The sequence below is a fragment of the Lagopus leucura genome, unplaced genomic scaffold (assembly GCF_019238085.1).
Source record: "Lagopus leucura isolate 7727_CA_CO unplaced genomic scaffold, USGS_WTPT01 Super-Scaffold_100002, whole genome shotgun sequence".
Classification (NCBI taxonomy): domain Eukaryota; kingdom Metazoa; phylum Chordata; class Aves; order Galliformes; family Phasianidae; genus Lagopus; species Lagopus leucura.
The window spans coordinates 45,940,954-45,958,613 of NW_024962263.1; the positions used below are offsets into that span (position 1 = coordinate 45,940,954).

General features: G+C 40.8%; 1 protein-coding gene across 1 annotated transcript in view; it reads left to right on the forward strand.

Annotated features, from left to right (window-relative positions):
* The first annotated feature begins 7,314 nt into the window (after window positions 1-7,314).
* Window positions 7,315-17,660, forward strand: part of LAMA3 (laminin subunit alpha 3) — a 112,747-nt gene continuing 102,401 nt past the window's right edge. The window contains exons 1-2 of the mRNA XM_042869575.1: window positions 7,315-7,593; window positions 12,460-12,612. Of these exons, the coding sequence (XP_042725509.1) occupies window positions 7,315-7,593; window positions 12,460-12,612 (432 nt within the window). The remainder of the gene's footprint in view (window positions 7,594-12,459; window positions 12,613-17,660) is intronic.

The following is a 17,660-nucleotide window of genomic DNA, read 5'->3' on the forward strand; positions in this document are numbered from 1 at the left end:
GTACGTTCCTGTCTTTGCCCTTCACATCCAGGGGAAAAACAAACAAACAAACAAACAAACAATAACCAAAAGCCAGCACTGTACGCTCAGCACCCTGCACATGATGGGGAGCATCCCATCATCCTGCACGCACCTCCACCACTACCACTTGTATGGATGACGCTGCCCTTAGGAAGCCAGTGAATTCTTATTGGCTTAATTTTAATTCTGTGCCAGCACATGTCCTATTCTGCCTGGCTGTAGGTTTCACTCCAAGCCTGCATGATATAAAGTAGGCAAAGCGAGGCTTGCTGTGGTGGGGGATTCCTGAATGTCTTTGCTTTTGTTGATTTAAACTGAGCCCAGGGGGATTTTCTTCTGTAGATGTGCACACATAAATCTCATTCACAAATTATGTGTGTGCACTGAGAGAAAATGTTTGCTGGAAGATCCAACTCATTTATTCCACAAATCTGCAAGCAGAGGATTTGCTGCAGATCTTTTTCCCGAGGCAAAATTCATCTGCGTATACAGTAAAATAAACTACAGAGAAGCAGATGAAAGCTGCTAATAGCATGAGCTCACCTTAGACTGTATGGCCTGGGGTGAACCTAATACTAACCTCCTTTGCCCAGGTGATGGACTCACCCTCCTTGGAGGTGTTCCAGAACCCTGTGGATGTGGCACTGAGGGACTTGGTCAGTGGGCATGGTGGGGATGTGCTGATGGGTTGGACTACACGATCCTAGTGTTCTTTCCAACCTTAATGACTCTATAGCTCTGATTACTGAGTAGATCATACAAACGAAGTTGATCATTCTGATTGTTCCTGAAACTTAACAATATTGAATGTGCTCAGCAGATTGCACAGTTAAGAGTCATCCTTGCTCTGATCCAGTTGCACAGCTGTGCTTGCCCATTGATAGAGGAAAATATTAGTAATCTGCACACACTCCCTGCCTCACCCCTGGAAAATCCCCATACTTATCCAGCCTATTGTAACATGCCAACCATTTAGCATTCTTCAGCCAGTATTCTGACAAGGAAAAACAAAAAATTCTTTGGATGAATGACAAAATAGAAGACTAATGCAATACAAGCCTTTCCCACTCCCCCCTCCCCCCCTCCCCCCACCCTTTGTACTTATTTTAAACATCAAGGAACAAATTGTGAAGTGCCTTTATTAACTGCCCACAAAATCTGAAACTACACCTATTTTCAGTTGTGTATGGTCTGTGATTAAAGCAGATGCAATTACTGTATAAGAAGAAAAGATAAGTCTATGTAGAAAAATAAATCTATATTAATAATTACACAGTTAAAACAGTTACACACATCCTCATTTCTACTCCTTTCTCTGATATTATCCTCACCTTTTCCCTGCTCTGCCAGGTTCTAAAGTTGGAAGTATCACTCTAGTAGTGGCTTGGGATGTTCTGGTGAGTCGCCAACTATCCTTCACTATGGGGAATATGATGTGCATGTTGGTGTCTGCTTACTCCTTCTAGGATCTGCACAGGGTCATCTGATATGTTTGCTTACATGCTTTTACATGTTGCTCTTTTTTCACTCGTCTATGTCACAGAATCACACAGAATCACAGAATTGCAAGGTCTGGAAGGGATTGCAAGGGATCACTGAGTTCAACCCCCTGCTAAAGCAGATAGCCTACAGTAGTACGCAGGTAGGTGTTCAGATGGATCTTGAATATCTCCATAGAAGGAGACTCCACAGCATCTCTGGGCAGCCTGTTCCAGTGCTCCATCACTCTTACCATAAACAAGTTCTTCCACATGCTTGTATGGAACTTCCTATGCTCAAGTTTTAGGCCATTGCTCTTCATCCTATTGCTACACACCACCAAGAAGAGCCTGGTCTCACTGATTTGCCTCCCACCTCCCTTTAGACATTTATAATCGTTTATCAGATCTCCTCTCAGTCTTCTTTTCCCTGGGCTAAACAGACCTGAGTTACTCAATCTTTTCTCACATGGGAGATACTCCAGGACCTTTGTCATCTTTGTGGCCCTCCACTGGTCTCCTTCTAGAGATCCTTGTCTTTTTAAAATAACTACCAAAGTCTAGGAGCAAAAATATGCTATTAATTTCAAGTGAAATTGTTGTTCTTGCTCATAGTCTATGGACAAAATTTTCAGTAACATAACTTCAGGAAGATCTGATACTTGAGATACTACCATTAGAAAATCTTACCATGTGATGACAACTTGTAGAAACAATTGATAGGACTGCATCAAGTTAATTAATGTTGATACTCTTTTCCAGTATATTTGCACTTTCTTTAATGAGACTGATTGGAGGTTTTGGGAATGACTTGTGTGGGAATTCCTTAAGGAACATTACCTGGATTTGTTGTACAAAAACCTAATTTAATTTCATAATGAAATACTGAAAAAAAATCAGAAAAAGTTAACCCAAATTGATTCGGAGACTGTTCATCTTGCAATTACCAGTAACAAAATAGTCTTTAACTTGTACATAGCACTTTTTATGCAAAGATCTTAAATTATTTTAAAACAGTCATACAAGTTGGGAGGCTTAATAAGAGAAACAGTTTTCTCCCTAGATCACGTCAAAAGCTTGTAGGAAGATCCAAATTAGATTATGCGTTTGGCTGAAACAGTGTATATTCCATGTAAAGTTTTGAAAGTTAACTTCTTGTTCAGTCCCAAAGTTGAACTCCAGCTGCACAGCATCCGCATGTCATCTCCACTGACAGTAGAATAGGCTTCTTTACTGGAGTCCTTTCCTGTGTTAAAGATACAGATACCATGCTGCGTATCATTAAGAAACCTGTGTACTGTAAAGAAACCAGAAATTCACATCACAGCTCTTTAGCTATGATCCAGTATGAATTATACCTACATAATAAAGCAGGACAAGGTCTCTCATGAAGCTAGCATAGGACATATTTCACTTCTAGTACTTCACAGAAAGAACTGTGAACAGAAAATGTGATGACTAGAAGTTTCTGCCTCTTAAATAGTACTGCCCTTTCAGCAATACATTTTTCTACCTGCTCTGCTTTGTTCAGCAATTTGAGTTCCAGCTGCTCAGAGCTATATAACACAAACCCCTGCATGATACAGCAGCTGATTCTGACTAACATTTCATGAGATCTTTTCAAAGGCAGAATGCTGTTATTCTTCTAAACTTTGTAGTATATTTCACATTACCTGATTTTATTATTTTTAGCAGACCGAGAAATCTTGAAATTTGAATGTGCTGGAGATACCTGTGAAATACTCAAATTTTAGAAGCTTGAAATACTCAAATTAATAGAAACTTACTTCCTTACAGTATAAGGTGGGCATTATAAACATCCTACAAATAAAGTGCTACACAATAATGGGCTTGGTTTAAGTTTTTCTTGTTCAGACAAACACATTTAAACCATCATCAACAACTAAAACAGTCAATAAAATAATTTCCATCTGGCCTATTTTTTATATTGATTTCCCCTTTTCTAAACTGCAGTATAACCTGCTACGTGTGGTTTTTTTTTCTTGCTGTTGCTTGTATAATATTTACAAAAGTACAGGCCAATTCTGCTAAAACTTGTCATGTAAACAATATATTTTGAGTTACTCTTTATTTTAAGAAATACCTTTAGAAAGGAAGAGTGATAACAAGAGAAATAGAAGAAACAACTCCAGAAACAAATTCCATAGCTTCTCAGGCAAACTAGGCTGAATATTTATGTATCCTACAAACCTTTTAAAAATAGCATGGGGAATTTACAAATCTGAACCTGAAAAAGGAAAAGTTTGTCTAATAATAGAAATAGTTTACACAACATGTTCATAACTGTGTGCGTTCATCCTTTCAGGAATAAACAATCTTGAATTTTCCTGTTAGCTCTGTGGTTCTTTTGCTTTTATGATATTTTTACGACTATTTAATATCAAAATTTGCTGGTATAAGCCACTGTAAGAACACCAAGATGCCAGAAATCACAAGTGCATTATTAAATGCTTTCTTCACGTGGACTTCCTAACTGATGTTAGAAGCTGGCATTTTACTTGAATACAAAATAATTTCCACAGATGTTCATTTGAATATTTCAATACATTTGCTCTTTTATTTCCTCTTTCTCAGTTACTCACAGTAAATCAATGCTTTTAGTCACAAAGATTGTGACACATCGAAGAGCTCAATGAAAAGTCTACAACAATAAGCCAAGAGTAATTTTCAGTCCAGCATATGCACCAGTGTACCATTTTCCCTTTTGTGCAAATACATTTCAGCACTCAAGCAGCTGAGCTTAAAATTTACCTGTATGTTAACATCTGTACAGGTATATTATTCCTTATTTTTTCATTCTTCCTCACTCAGTGTTGGAACTTTGCCTTCCTGAAGTTTTACCACTTACGTTACTGTATACAGATCAGCTATCATTTCCATTTCCTTTCCCTACTTATCCTCTGTATATGTTGAATTTATGACTCAGTTGGAAGCTAACTGTTTACCTATCTTCCATCTGCCCAGCTAGAGAGAAGCCAGGGAGCCTGTATTCAGGTGCTTTGTGTCTGTGGACATTTAAACTCTATGCATACTACCTAATTAATAACTGATATTGCTGCAGATATTCATAGCTGCAGTTAAAGTCTATGGGGAATAAAAATACCGTGGGAGGGAAGGGACCATTAAAGATCATCTGATCCAACTCCCCTGCAGTGAACAAGGACTCCTACAGCTACATCAAGTTGCTCAGAGCCCCATACAGCCTGACCTTGAGTATCTCCTGGGATGAGCATCCACCACTTCTCTGGGCAACCTGTTCCAGTGCCTCAACACACTTATTCTACAAAACTTTTTCCCTTATATCCTAAACCTCTCCTCTTTTGGTTTGAAGCCATTTCTCCTTGTCCCATCACAACAGACCTTGCAAAAGAGTCTGTCCTCTTATTTCTCATAGCACCTCTTTAGATATTGAGAGGCCTCTCAGGTCTCTTCATCAACAGGCTCTGCTTGATCAGCTGGCCTGTAGTAAACGCCAACCAAAAAGGCTCCCTGTGTTGCCTCGGTCTCTAACTCTCAACCATAGGTTTTTAACTCACTTATGGCCATTCTTCAGGGATAGCTCTTCACACTCTATTCCTTCCCTGACGTAGAGATTATATGGGCCTGAGAACACTCACTATTTGTTTTGTTTTGTTTTAAGATTCATCACACATCTGAAACACCTGGTCTGTGCTTCGCTTATCCTAAGGTAATAGTTTTCAGGAAATACCTTCCCAAATTCTTATTTCCAAGAGTACAGAGAGACAGGGGTGACAAAGAAGAGTTTAATGTTCAAGATTAAGAAATACTACATACAATCTCTGTAATTAATGCTGTTTTTTTCAATTTAAAACATTCATATCAAAAGGATTGTTGTCAATATAATCAACAATCGCACCACAGGTGTAAACTAATTTCCCCAAATGTGTAAAACTGAAAGTTTATTTGTGAATGAAGAGGAAACAATACTTGATGGCTTGCTAGTTATATACAGAAGTAACATCTTTCAAAGCATGCTAGCTAAATGGCCAGCTTGGATAGGACAAAGGGGGATGGTTTTAAACTGAGACAGGAGAGGTTTAGGCTAGGTATTAGGAGGAAGTTTTTCTCACAGAGGGTGGTGACGCACTGGAACAGGTTGCCCAAGGAGGTTGTGGATGCCCCATCCCTGGAGGCATTCAAGGCCAGGCTGGATGTGGCTCTGGGCAGCCTGGTCTGCTGGTTGGTGACCCTGCACATGGCAGGGGGGTTGATGATCAGTGTGATCCTTTTCAACCCAGGCCATTCGATGATTCTGTGATTATCTGGCTACTCTGAGTACGATGATTTTGTAATCTGCATAATTTTAATCTTCACCAGCTCCTCTTAATGAAGTACTTCATAGTATTTTTTTTCCTTAAAGTACTTAAACATTTATTTTCTACCAGGAATGTGCTCTGTTCAGCTTTCATTCGATTTTTTTTCTTTATTCCTATAATGATAGAAAACACAAATACTCAGCAAATTAATAGATAGAAGGGCACATGTGCTCTGCACTTAAAGGCTACTTAGATACTTTCGGATGTTTTAAAAACTGATTTACTCCAGATACCTTACTGTTCAACAGATTTTTAAAAGGTGAATGCAAATCTAATCTGATAGTTTAGCATCTCATTTAATGGAATATTTAAAGATGATATTGCTTAATTGTTTTTACAATTCTCCTTGCTTTAGCAAGGATTTGGACTTCACGATCCCCAGATGTTCCTTCCAACCCCTGGCATTCTGTGATTCTCATAGTTTTTATGAAGTACAAAGTATCATGGGAAGTTATATGGCAAGCATGTGCATTAAGATAATTTCATTTCCCCCAAGTCATAGTTGGGAAAAGAGAATATTTTTAAGCATCTATGGAAAAAATACCCAAGTCTGATGTATTTACAGTGGAAGCACACAATATTTCCTACGGAGGACAGAAAAATTGCTTCCCACAGATGTTTCTATGGTGTGCTAAAGCTGTAGTGACACAGGGCAAGAGGTGGTGATATTTGCTTGCAGACAAAATCAATAGCTTGTGGTTGGAGCTTCCTGAAATAGATCTCCCTTGCTAGTGCTATGTGACAAGCAGCATAGCTTTCATGAGTTATGAAATCCTTTGCTACTCACATGAATCACTATTAAAATATTAGAGCTATGTGTATCTTTGTGTCTGAATCCTATGAATTTTATTAAGAAATCTGAGCAGTGGACGTGTGACCATGCAGGGGGGAGGGAATGGGAATGGGTATGAAAGAGGATAGCAGTGTGGTGAAGCTGATGGAAATGGTTTGTTTTTTAGCCCCTTTCTCCTTCCCCGACTTTGTTTTCTAAAACCTGTGCCAAATACCTTAAATGAGATGGCAAGGTGCCTTCCCGAGAGCCTGCAGACAGCAGCAGGGTACACCTTGACTGAAACTGTAGGAGAAAGCCTGCAAAACCTTAATTTTATGTGATACAAGCCACGGCTTGCGAGGGTGGGATGCTCGGAGATGTCTCTGCACTCTGTTAGCGATACGTTTCCCGAGGAGGGGGAGGATCACCTCGATATGGCTGCGGGGCGCGCACCTGAGACAGCCCCACCAGCCCAGAGACCCTTTCGCTCGCCCTGGCAGCCGCTGCTATGCCGAGCCCTCACCTCCTACCGAGGAGCTCCGCGCTCCCCGCCGCCGCCTCGCCTCAGCGGGGGTGTGTTCGCGCCTCTCCCCGCCCCGCACACCGCGGTCGGGCAGCCCCCGGCCTCCGCCCGCCTCAGCTATACGGCCGCCCCGGGGGAGGCGAGGGCAGAGCCCGACTCAGGATGGCTGCGACGCGGGGCCGCTTTGCTCACGGTACCTCATCGCAGGGCTGCCGGCTCCTGTGGGCTCTGCTCCCGCCGCTCTTCTCCCTGTGCCCCGCGCAGACGGAGCCCCCCGACTCCCTCGGACTCAGCCTCCACCCGCCCTACTTCAACCTGGCCGAGACGGCCGGCATCTCGGCGACCGCCACCTGTGGGGAGGAGGCTGGCGGCGGGCGGCCGGAGCTGTACTGCAAGCTGGTGGGGGGGCCGGCCGCAGCCCCGCTGGGGAGAGCCATACAGGTAACGGGTGGAGACGGGCAGGGGAGTGGTGATGGCGACGGCAGGCCGGCTCCCACTTCAGGGGTGAGGGCAGGTTGCACCTGCGGAGGGACAGAACTCCTCCAGAGGCGTCAATGGAGATACATTTTTACTGTGGTAAAGCTCCTTGCGTGAGCGTGCCTGTGGGAGGGCAGGCAGCGAGCAGCAGGTCAGCTTTGTGATGGACTGGGGTGATGTTTTATATCAGCTCTGTCAGAACTCTGTTTGCCTCAGCCCTCCCAGAGCTCTTCCATTTGTACCTTGCGACTGCAGAATGCCTCTCACAAAAAGCTTGGAGTGCTTTGAGGTGCTTTCAGGCTGAGAAATGTAGTTTACCTATTAGCAAAGCTGGGCTGCAGGTAGTAAATACTTCAGCTGAGGTGCAGTGATAGGGAAACTGCATGGTCTGCTGTTTGTGACATGATTATTTTTGTATTTATTCCCTTATGTACTTGCATCCCATTGGAAATGAGGGTTTGCTTTCTGTAGAAAGAGAGTGAAAGGATGGGGGTTCCTCTTGTTAAATTTTGATGTTGCAGGCCCTGGGTTAGAGGGCAGTTATGGGTCAGGGTTGATTCCATTCCCTGGAGGACTGCTGGTGCAAGCCTGCTGTGCCTCCTGCCTTCGTGTAAATGTGGATGCAGCTGCATTGCTCTCTAGTTCTAAGAAAACCCCACTGAGGTACAGCACGTGAATACATCTGTAGTTGTTGTGGTCTGAGAAAACTTGGAAAATTCCTTCCCCAGGCCAGGGAAATCCAGCCATGGAAAATGTGATAGCAGCACAATGTGCATATTATCAATCCCCTCCACTTCATGAGTTCAAAGTCACTGCAAATACAAGAGTCTTGGTTTTGTTTTTTTATTGGTGGAAAATTGGACAGAAGCACATTAAAGTGTTGCAGAAGCTGAGCCTGTGTTGATGGATTTAGATCAGCATAAGCATTTGTGTGTTATTTCTTAACTGTCTGAGGGAGGATCAGGCAGCTTTTACGTATGGTGGCAGAGATGGGGCTGCTGTGACAGTCTCAGACTGAAGTTGTGCTGTGCACCTGAGTCACTCACCTCTGGAGTCTGTCCAAAGATGGATGGTGCTGCTGTGCCTATGAGCAGGGAAGTCAGAAAGAAGGTGAGAAGAGGGAAGAGACAGCTCCGTTACGGTACCAACACAAGCAATTAAAATAAGGCAGAAAGAGCAGCTCAGCCTCTTTTCTGCTGCTTCTCACAGAATTATAGAATGCCTTAGGTTGGAATTGCCTTAAAGCCCACCCAGTTCCAACCCCTGCCATGGGCAGAGCTGCCACCCAGCAGCTCAGCTGCCCAGAGCCCCATCCAGCCTGGCCTTGAGCACCTCCAGGGATAATGGGGCACCATAGCTTGTCTGATAAACCTGTTCCAGTGCCTCACCATCCTCTCAATGAAAATGTTCTGCCTAACATCTAACTGAAGTCTCCCTTCTTTGAGTTTAAAGACACTCCCCTTGTCCTGTCACTGTTAGACCACATAAAAAGTCAATCCCTCACCTGTTTATAAGTTCCTTTCAAGTTTCTTGCATTGGCCTCTTCTTTTCATCTTGTCTTTTGGTTCTTTATATGATTTACTGTATTCCTTAGCGGAGCTCATCATCTCCAGCAAATCCTGGAAGAGCATTAAGAGGCTGTTGGAAGCCCTTCAGGTGTGCCACTCCTTCAGGTGCAACTTAGTTCAGCCACCAGGTGTAGTCTGAGGCTTGTGAGGCAGTGCTGGATGTATGCTGAGGAAAGCAGTGTTTCTGTTACTTAGAGTGTTGGCAAGAGGGACAATAGCTTAATAAGAGCAGTGCTGAGTGAACAAATGTGCTGCAGTGCAAAATATTTCAACAGCTCTGGCAGATAAATGGCATGCCTAGCTTTGCCTGCAGGTCTGTCCACAGCAGTGTGCGGGTGTGAGTTAAAGTTAGTTGCATGCCTGTCCTGCCTTGCCAGTGGGTATGGCTCCTCTAGGTATTTGTGAACAAATCCTTCATCGTTGTAGCTTTTTACTATATACAGATGAGACTTTTTCATCATTTTCAGTATTTCAGCATACTGCTTTATGCAGTTTCATTTCTCTCCTCCATGCGGGAGAACTGAGGGGAAGAGGGTAACGAGGTCACCAGCGGATGCACACCTGCCTGGCTGCTGAACTGCAGCCAAATTCAAGCAGTGGCTGGGTGCCCAGGGTCCTGGATGGAGATGTGTCCTGTGGCAGGCAGGCTGGGGGGAGCATGCCTGCAGGTATTGCTAGGGAAGAGCAGGGAAAGCTGCTCAGCCCAATCATTTATTCTTTCTTTCTTTCTTTTTTTCATTTCTTTTTTTTTTTTTTTTTTTTAATGTCTTTTTGGCAGGTTTGCTGGAATGTACTTTAAATAACTGAAACTCCAGTTGTTGAAATGAAATGCTTTGAATTATGTGTTCAAAAAGAAAAAAAAAAAAAGTATCTTGAGCTCAGATCAAGTGTTCTGGTATACTGAAATACGGAGTAGATGTATGTAAATGTAACTCTGCCATTGAATACTCCTCACTGCTTTCTTTTCATTCAGCCTTTCTTGAGGCTGTGGCTGGATCAAGGCTGGAACTGCCATGGCAGCAACTGTTTCCTGTGTATTTCCAGCCAGAGCATTGTGAATGTGAAGTAAAGGTGATGTTTCATGTGTCCTATGAAACTGTTTAGGATAGGCTTGTGGTGGTGTACTACCTATATCAGAACTCTAAGCATGCATTCACCAGAAAATCTGAACAATAAAAATGCACTCATGTGGTGGCAACTGCTGTTTTTGGTCCCTGGATTCATTTCTCAGTGTATTGCTTTTGCGGATTGTGACACAATGTTCTCTGGCCTTATTGCAGAAGCTGGCAGGGTTACTTGTAGCTAGCACAGCCTATGTGGTGTCAACTATGTTAGAAACCCATAGTGTCTTGGCATACTACAGTTGTTTGTACAAAAATCATCCAAATCTTCTCTAATGGTTAGAGGAGGAATGTGTTATAACTTGATTGCTGTGGTTAGCCAGCCTATGTGCATACAGATTTAGTACATTTTTAAATAACTTTTTCAAATTCATAGAATCATGGGAAAGCTTGGGTTGGAAGGGACCTCAAACCCAGTCCCACCCCGTGCCACGGGCAGGGCTGAGACCCAGCAGCTCAGCTGCCCAGGGCCCCATCCAACCTGGCCTTGAGCGCCTGCAGGGATGGGGCGCCACAGCTTATGGGCAGCTGTGCCAGCGCCTCACCAACCTCCGAGTGAAGAATTTCTTCCTAAAATCTAAACTGAATCTCCCCTCTTCTAGTTTAAAACCATTCCCACTTGTCCTATCACTATTAAAATGAGTTAAAATTTGATTTCCCTCCTATTTATAAACTCCCTTCAAGCACTGCAAGGAATTCTCAAGATTAATGATTCAGATCAACTGATCAGCTAATGGTGGTTGTGTCTTTTGGCACCAGTGTCGTATTCTGAGCTTGCCAGAAGAGCAGGATTAGGACAGAACTACTGCTCTCATTCCTGTGTTAGAAGTGGGCAAGTGTGACCTCTCTAGTTAATTTGCACTGATTAGTGCGACAGCAGTGGCAAACAAAACAATGACAGTTGTATGGAAGTGTGTTAATACTTCCAAGGCAGGTGCATATTTAAGGCTAGACAACAAGGGTTGTGGAAACCCTTTTAACAACCACATCTTGTTAAAAATTTGTTCAGTTAGAAAGGAGAAGGTTCAAATGTGACATACTACCTTCTTTAAAACACAGATCCAACGCAGTGTCAGCACGTCACAGACTGAACTGTTTAAGCGACTGTCTGGCTGAAGTAAACTAAGGGGATTGTAGCATTTAATAAAAATGTCATTTTTCTGTTGAGGTTCTACAAAGAAAGATCTGTGCCTGGCACAGTTTCTCTCACATCAATTATCTACACCCAGTGACTGGAATAAGATGTGAATTGGACAGTGAAAAGATTCCTTAATAGCTAATTTTGATTCTTCAGCACTAATCTTAGTAGACTGTACAATGCAGTTTCTTGAAGATAAAAATACTGCTATGAGACAAGCCAATATGCCAAATTAAAATTAAGTTTCCTGAAGTTTATTCATCATTATTGTATGGAACAGCATAAAGAGCTTTAGAAACTACCAAAGAGAGATTATCAGGGCATATCCGGAGTGTGGCTTTAATAGTGGATTAAAAATTGTGTGGTAACTTTGGCAGATGAAGATACAATGGGATTCTTTCATCGTCCTTAAAGGGAACACTCTGTGTAATCCATAGCACTTTCCATAAATGTGTATTTCTTCAAGTTTCTGATTCAGAATGTGTTATATATGTAACACGGATATATATTTTTTCATGCTGTAAAATTGTAACTATAAATTTACACATTCAGAAGTTGTAGATGATTTTTTATGGGTTTGTTACTATTGGTCCATGTATATACGTTGATGTTTCACAGTCTTTTAGGAGGATTGAGGGTAAATTTTATGTTGGTGTTATCCCAGCTATAAGTGTCTTTGTTTCATTACATTCCTGTGGAAGTGCCTGCAGATGTAATACAGATAATTTCAGCAACAAAGTATCAGTAAATGTATTAATAAAATAAAAGATTGATTGCTTTTTCTTTAAAGAGATTTCTGAAATTTCATTCTGTATTTCAAGGTATAAATATGAGTTTTAATTGCAAGAGAAATCATTGTACAAGCACACTATATACATAGAGAAGCAAGATTTAACTCAATTTTTAGGCTGGGCTCCAATTCAGAATCTCAGTGAACAAGAGCACGCATCTGCAGCATGTACAATCTTGATTGAGACAACCTCTTTAATTTTCTGTGTTTCAGGGACAGTTTTGTGACTACTGCAATGCTGGTGATCCCAGTAAAGCTCACCCAATCACTAATGCCATTGATGGAACGGAGAGCTGGTGGCAAAGTCCTCCTCTTTCTAAGGGCTTAAAGTACAATGAAGTCAATGTCACTTTAGATCTGGGGCAGGTGAGTGCGTGAGCTGTTGTTTAAGGTATGATCATTTCTTGCATCTACATAAAAGCTGCGCAGTTGGGAGGGATGTTTGAACAAGTGATTTTAACTTCCAATACCATATTTTTTCATCTGTTTCATGTTCTCATTTTTTTTTTTTAACCAATTCAACTTTATTAGAGTGATTATAATGATGTAGATTCTTGCCACAGGTATCATGCTGATTCAGTGACGTTATGCTGTCATGAAGAGACATTGAAACTTGTTAATCTGAGGGGATTGGCCAGGTGAAACTGGGGCTCTGCTTACATTGCAAATTCTCCTTTTTCATGAGTCCATAAGGGAAGAGATTTCATGATCCTTTGCATACACGCAATTTGAGAATAATGTCCAGAGTCTGCTTTTGCCTCAGGGATCCTTCTGATTCCTCTATCATCCAGCAAGATCTTCAAGATAGACAGAAAAATATTGATAACATGGCCTAAAAAGGTGGAGACAGCAAAAACAGTGTAATAGGAAGTAGTATGATGATAGTAACATGAACACCTGTATTTGTTCAGCAGGTGATAGGCAAATAGTTCACAGTAAAAGCTGTAAATGTAGCTTTCAAGCCACAGGGCTGGATTCTCAGCTGCCTTAATTGGGCACTGATCCAAAGAAATTGGTTATGCTCTGCAATTTTACACCAGCTGAAAATATGTTGCTATAAATATATATTGGGGGCTACAATATATATGTGTCTAAATATAATTGTTTTTTGGTCAGTAGTAACTATTTACTGATACTGATGATAGATAGGACTGTTATTATTATTATTGTTTTTAAATTGGCTTTCAATTTAGTTAATAGCAAGAGGAGAATAACAAAGGAAAAAAAATCTCTATGAGGTGTTGCTGCTACTTTGTTGGGGATTCAGCTGCAAACCTTTTTACCTCTTCTAGAACTGGGAGAGAGTCATGTATAAGCTGATAAAGTTTTATGCCAGAGTGTCCTCACTAGCCTAGCACACCTTGGTCTGATCTCTCTGAGTCATGTTGCTCTTTCTGATAAAATGCACTATTGAGGAGTATAGCATTCCCTGATACTTTGTGCTCCCAGGAAATGAGCTGCTTGCACCCATCGTGGTCTTTGCAAAACATAGAATAAGTTTGCAGCCTAGAGGCTGTAAATTGCTTTGCTGTGTAGCCCTTCATATTTGCAACTAAAACTTGAATGTCATCATCAGAACATTATGTAGCGCCCACAAAACTATTCTAAACTGATCCAAACCACTGTTTCCTCTGAGTCTTTGCTAGCTTCTTTGGAGGAGCTGCTGATAGTCCCTTAATCTTTTATGGGTTGAGTAAACTTCTGAGAAATTGCTTTCTTTCAGGGTAGGGATATTGACTGAATGTCCTTTTCCTGTGGGACTCCTTAGAGACCAACTGTGTGCTGAAATTCTAGTTAAAGGATTTCTCAGTAGGAAAGACTGTATTTCTCTTTACACTGGTACCTCTTGGAATGGTGACTCCAAAATCCCTTGTGAGGAAACGAGGGAAACAGAAGACTAAGGTCAAAATGATTTCAGGTCTCGTGATCAGGAATGGATAATTTTATTTGGTGAATGGATGAGGATTTAATAGGGCTCATATGGTTTGTTTGTTTTTCACTTCACAGACATTTTCATATCTGTGTTCAGTCAGTTAAACCCTAATCTCAGAATTGGTTTGAACTTGAGATTTACTTTTGACGTTTTGCTCAGTATTCTCCCATTCCAAGTTCAAGCTGTAGTGCACATAACTAATAATAAAGAGGAAAAGTAAATACTCTGACAGAGTAAGTCTACTCAAGCAAACAGGTAAATACTGAGACCTCAACCCTCCTTACCTTATTTCGGGCTCTTAAAAATTAAGATCTTACTCTGTTAATCTTGCAGACTTTCTATGCAGTTGACAGTGACAGGCAGACAGATACTTTTAGAGTGCTATTTTGCTTTTTATTTAAGGTAAAATTAATGTGCTTGAAATCAAATGTGTGCCTACATGCCTTGCAGAACTACATGCTGTGATACTAGAAAGGTATCACAAATGTGGTTTTAGTCACTGATAGCTTGTTCTTTCTTTTAATGTCACCTTTTTCTGAAGACAAAACAGAGAAGTACTTTTGCATGTTTATGCATGTCCAAAATACAGCAAAGAGTAAGGTACACATGCATGCAGATAAGCAATGACTGAGTTGTAAGTTTGTTATCAAATAATCACAATTAGAGGAAGTGGAGCTTAGAGCACCATCACAAGACTTTTAATTTGCTGTGTTCCTGCCATTATGTCTTTAAGACTCAGAGTGGAGTCCCAGTGGAGTCTTTTGCTAATATTCTGAAGAGAATATTTAATTGAATAGTTGAAAGCTTGAGAGTTTATTAAAATGGTGTTAGAGCACCCACCTGCTGCTGTTCCTGTTTTAGAAGGACTGGGGGAGATTTTGACAGTCAAAGTTCCTTCAGGATCTTAAATCTTCAAATTAGAAGATTGCTCACTTTGTTGTTCCTGGTAATATGAGGAAAAAGCAAAAAACTTGAAGCCCTGCTTTACTTCCCTTTCTGACTTTCTGCACTACAGTTACAATTCTAATCAATCACAGACCTGAATAATAATTATAATGTTGATCCCTGAGGCAGTGTCTCAGTTTACATACTTACTTATGCTTTGGCTGTTCCTCACTTGTTTAAAATATTTGGATCAAATGAAGATTCACATATTCCTTTAATTGATCAAAATCTTGCCAACATAGTTGTCAACTCATTTTTAACTATTCGGTAACGTCTGAGTGAACTTAGCTGCAGTTTCTGTGATGCTTTGGATTGCCTGACTATAGCAGGTGTGCTCTTGTTTTTGGCTTTCTTAATGCCTAGCAAATATTACACCAATATTCCCCCAGGTGTTTTTTTCCTGAGCTCTTCTGAAGTAGAAGGTGAAGTTTCTGGCTTGTGTTATAGTGTGTGGTGCAGAACAAATCTAACTAAGGTCTAACTGTTAATCTTTATAAAGTGTTGTCCATGATTTTTTTATCATAGCTTTTAGTTATCTGTACTTTTTTTACTGTGCTTTTTGTGGCAATAGTATGGTGCTGAGAGACTTAAGACTTAGTGAGATCTTCTTCAGTAATATGTTAAATGCTATTTTTTTGTAGTGATATTATTAATTAGGTAGTATTGTAAATTGAAGGCACAAAATGGAATGTAGTGTACAAAATAGTGCTTTCTGTACGCAGGGAAGGAAACTGAAGTAGATTTCAGATTTATGGTGTGGCCTGTGGAGTACGTCATGTTTTTGTCACTTCCAATTGAAGCATGTAAAGAATTTGTAAAAACCTCTCATGGTTGTATATATTCTGAGTTGCTTTTTCATGGTAGATATTTCTTATGGATTTAGTTTTTGTTTTATAGTAATCATCTGGGTGTAGCTTGACAAAAAATATTTTTTGTTGGGAATATTAATCAGTGACTGTGTTTATTAAAATAATTATTCTTAACTTATTAATGCTCTGACACTATTTCTTAAAATGGATCTGAAGTTACAGTTGTTAATTTAACAACCATTCTGTAAAATATAGTGTCTTGTAAACCCTTCTCAGGAGAAGCTATCAGGGTAAGCTGTACTAAACTGCCTCCAAAAGTAGTAATTGCATTCACTGTACTTGACTGCTGACAACAGTTTATAAAAGATGATCCTGAAATTAGATCCAGATAACAAATGCTCCATTTATTCCTCTGCCCCAATACAACCATCCTAAGCAGAGTTGACAGATTTAGTCACCCTAAAAAACCCTTCCTTGCTCATATTTTATGCTCTGAGAAAGGCTATTTGCTGTTCTCTTAAAAGTTTAATTAAAAAAGACAGGTTGAATGGCTTGGTTTATTATTATTTTTATGTTTGCAATAAGGCATATATTGGTGTTGAGAGAATTTAATTTTTAAAATGTACAGACACATACTTGAAGGATTGCTCTCCCTAGATTTCCTGATACTACCTTCTTCTGGTTTTTCAGCATCCAGTTAGGAAGACTTTTGTTCCCATTTACTGATTTCACTTACTTCCCTCAATGTCTGTACTTCAGCTTCTGCCATTTCCCCCTCTGTGGTCCATCTCTATGTTACTTTGATCTGTGATGTGTTGTCTTCACTTTCAACTCAACATACTAAAAGCAGAACCTCTGTTGATAGCCTTCAACCCTCCATGCTTCCCCATGTTTTCTTCCAGTGCTGACAGTACTTCTGTGTTCTTTGAACTTTGGATTGTAGCCTTCATAAGGGGATGTTTATCTCCTGAACAACTGAGGTCTGAACTATATAAATGCTCTCCCAAATGAATAGCTTCAGTGTTCTGTGAAGAAATAGGCCATATGTAAGAAATAATTATGAGCATTGAGTTGGTCTTTGTCCAATTCCCAATGGAAAAATGGCTGCATGAGAAGTTACAGGATTATAACTGACAATAGTTGATGTATTTGCCTGCAGCCTTGGCAAAAAGACCAAGGACAGATTGAACCTGGACAATGGACTACCCTTTCATTTCCAAAAGCGTTCCTTCCAGAATACTGCCTGTGAAATGTGGAGTGATTCTCCCTTTTGATCCTGCACACTGACTGCGATATAGAGAAAAGAGTTAGCATCTCCACTGAAGCATGTTCACAGGCACAATCTTAGATAACTAAATCTAGGAGCATAGCTTCTTAGCACTGGTGACTGGTCGAATGAAGAAGTGGTATGAATACAGCGTGCACAGTTCTAAGTGAACAATGTTGGAAGTCCTCTGCTTATTTCTGGCTTCTGTACCCAACAGGGTGAGTCTAACATGTAGGGAATGGCTTCTGTGTGCTGTGCAGCGTGAGCTTCTCCAGTCACTGTTGTCATTTCTGCAACATCAGCACTGCTGCATATATGTGTGTGTCATTAAACTGTATTAAACACATTCAATTGATCTGATGCCTCTCAGACACCATCCATGTGGGCTTTTCTCCGAACCTCTACAGTAGCTTCTTTTCCAGATGCCTGCCAAAAATGCTGTCTCAGCTCTCTCTACTTG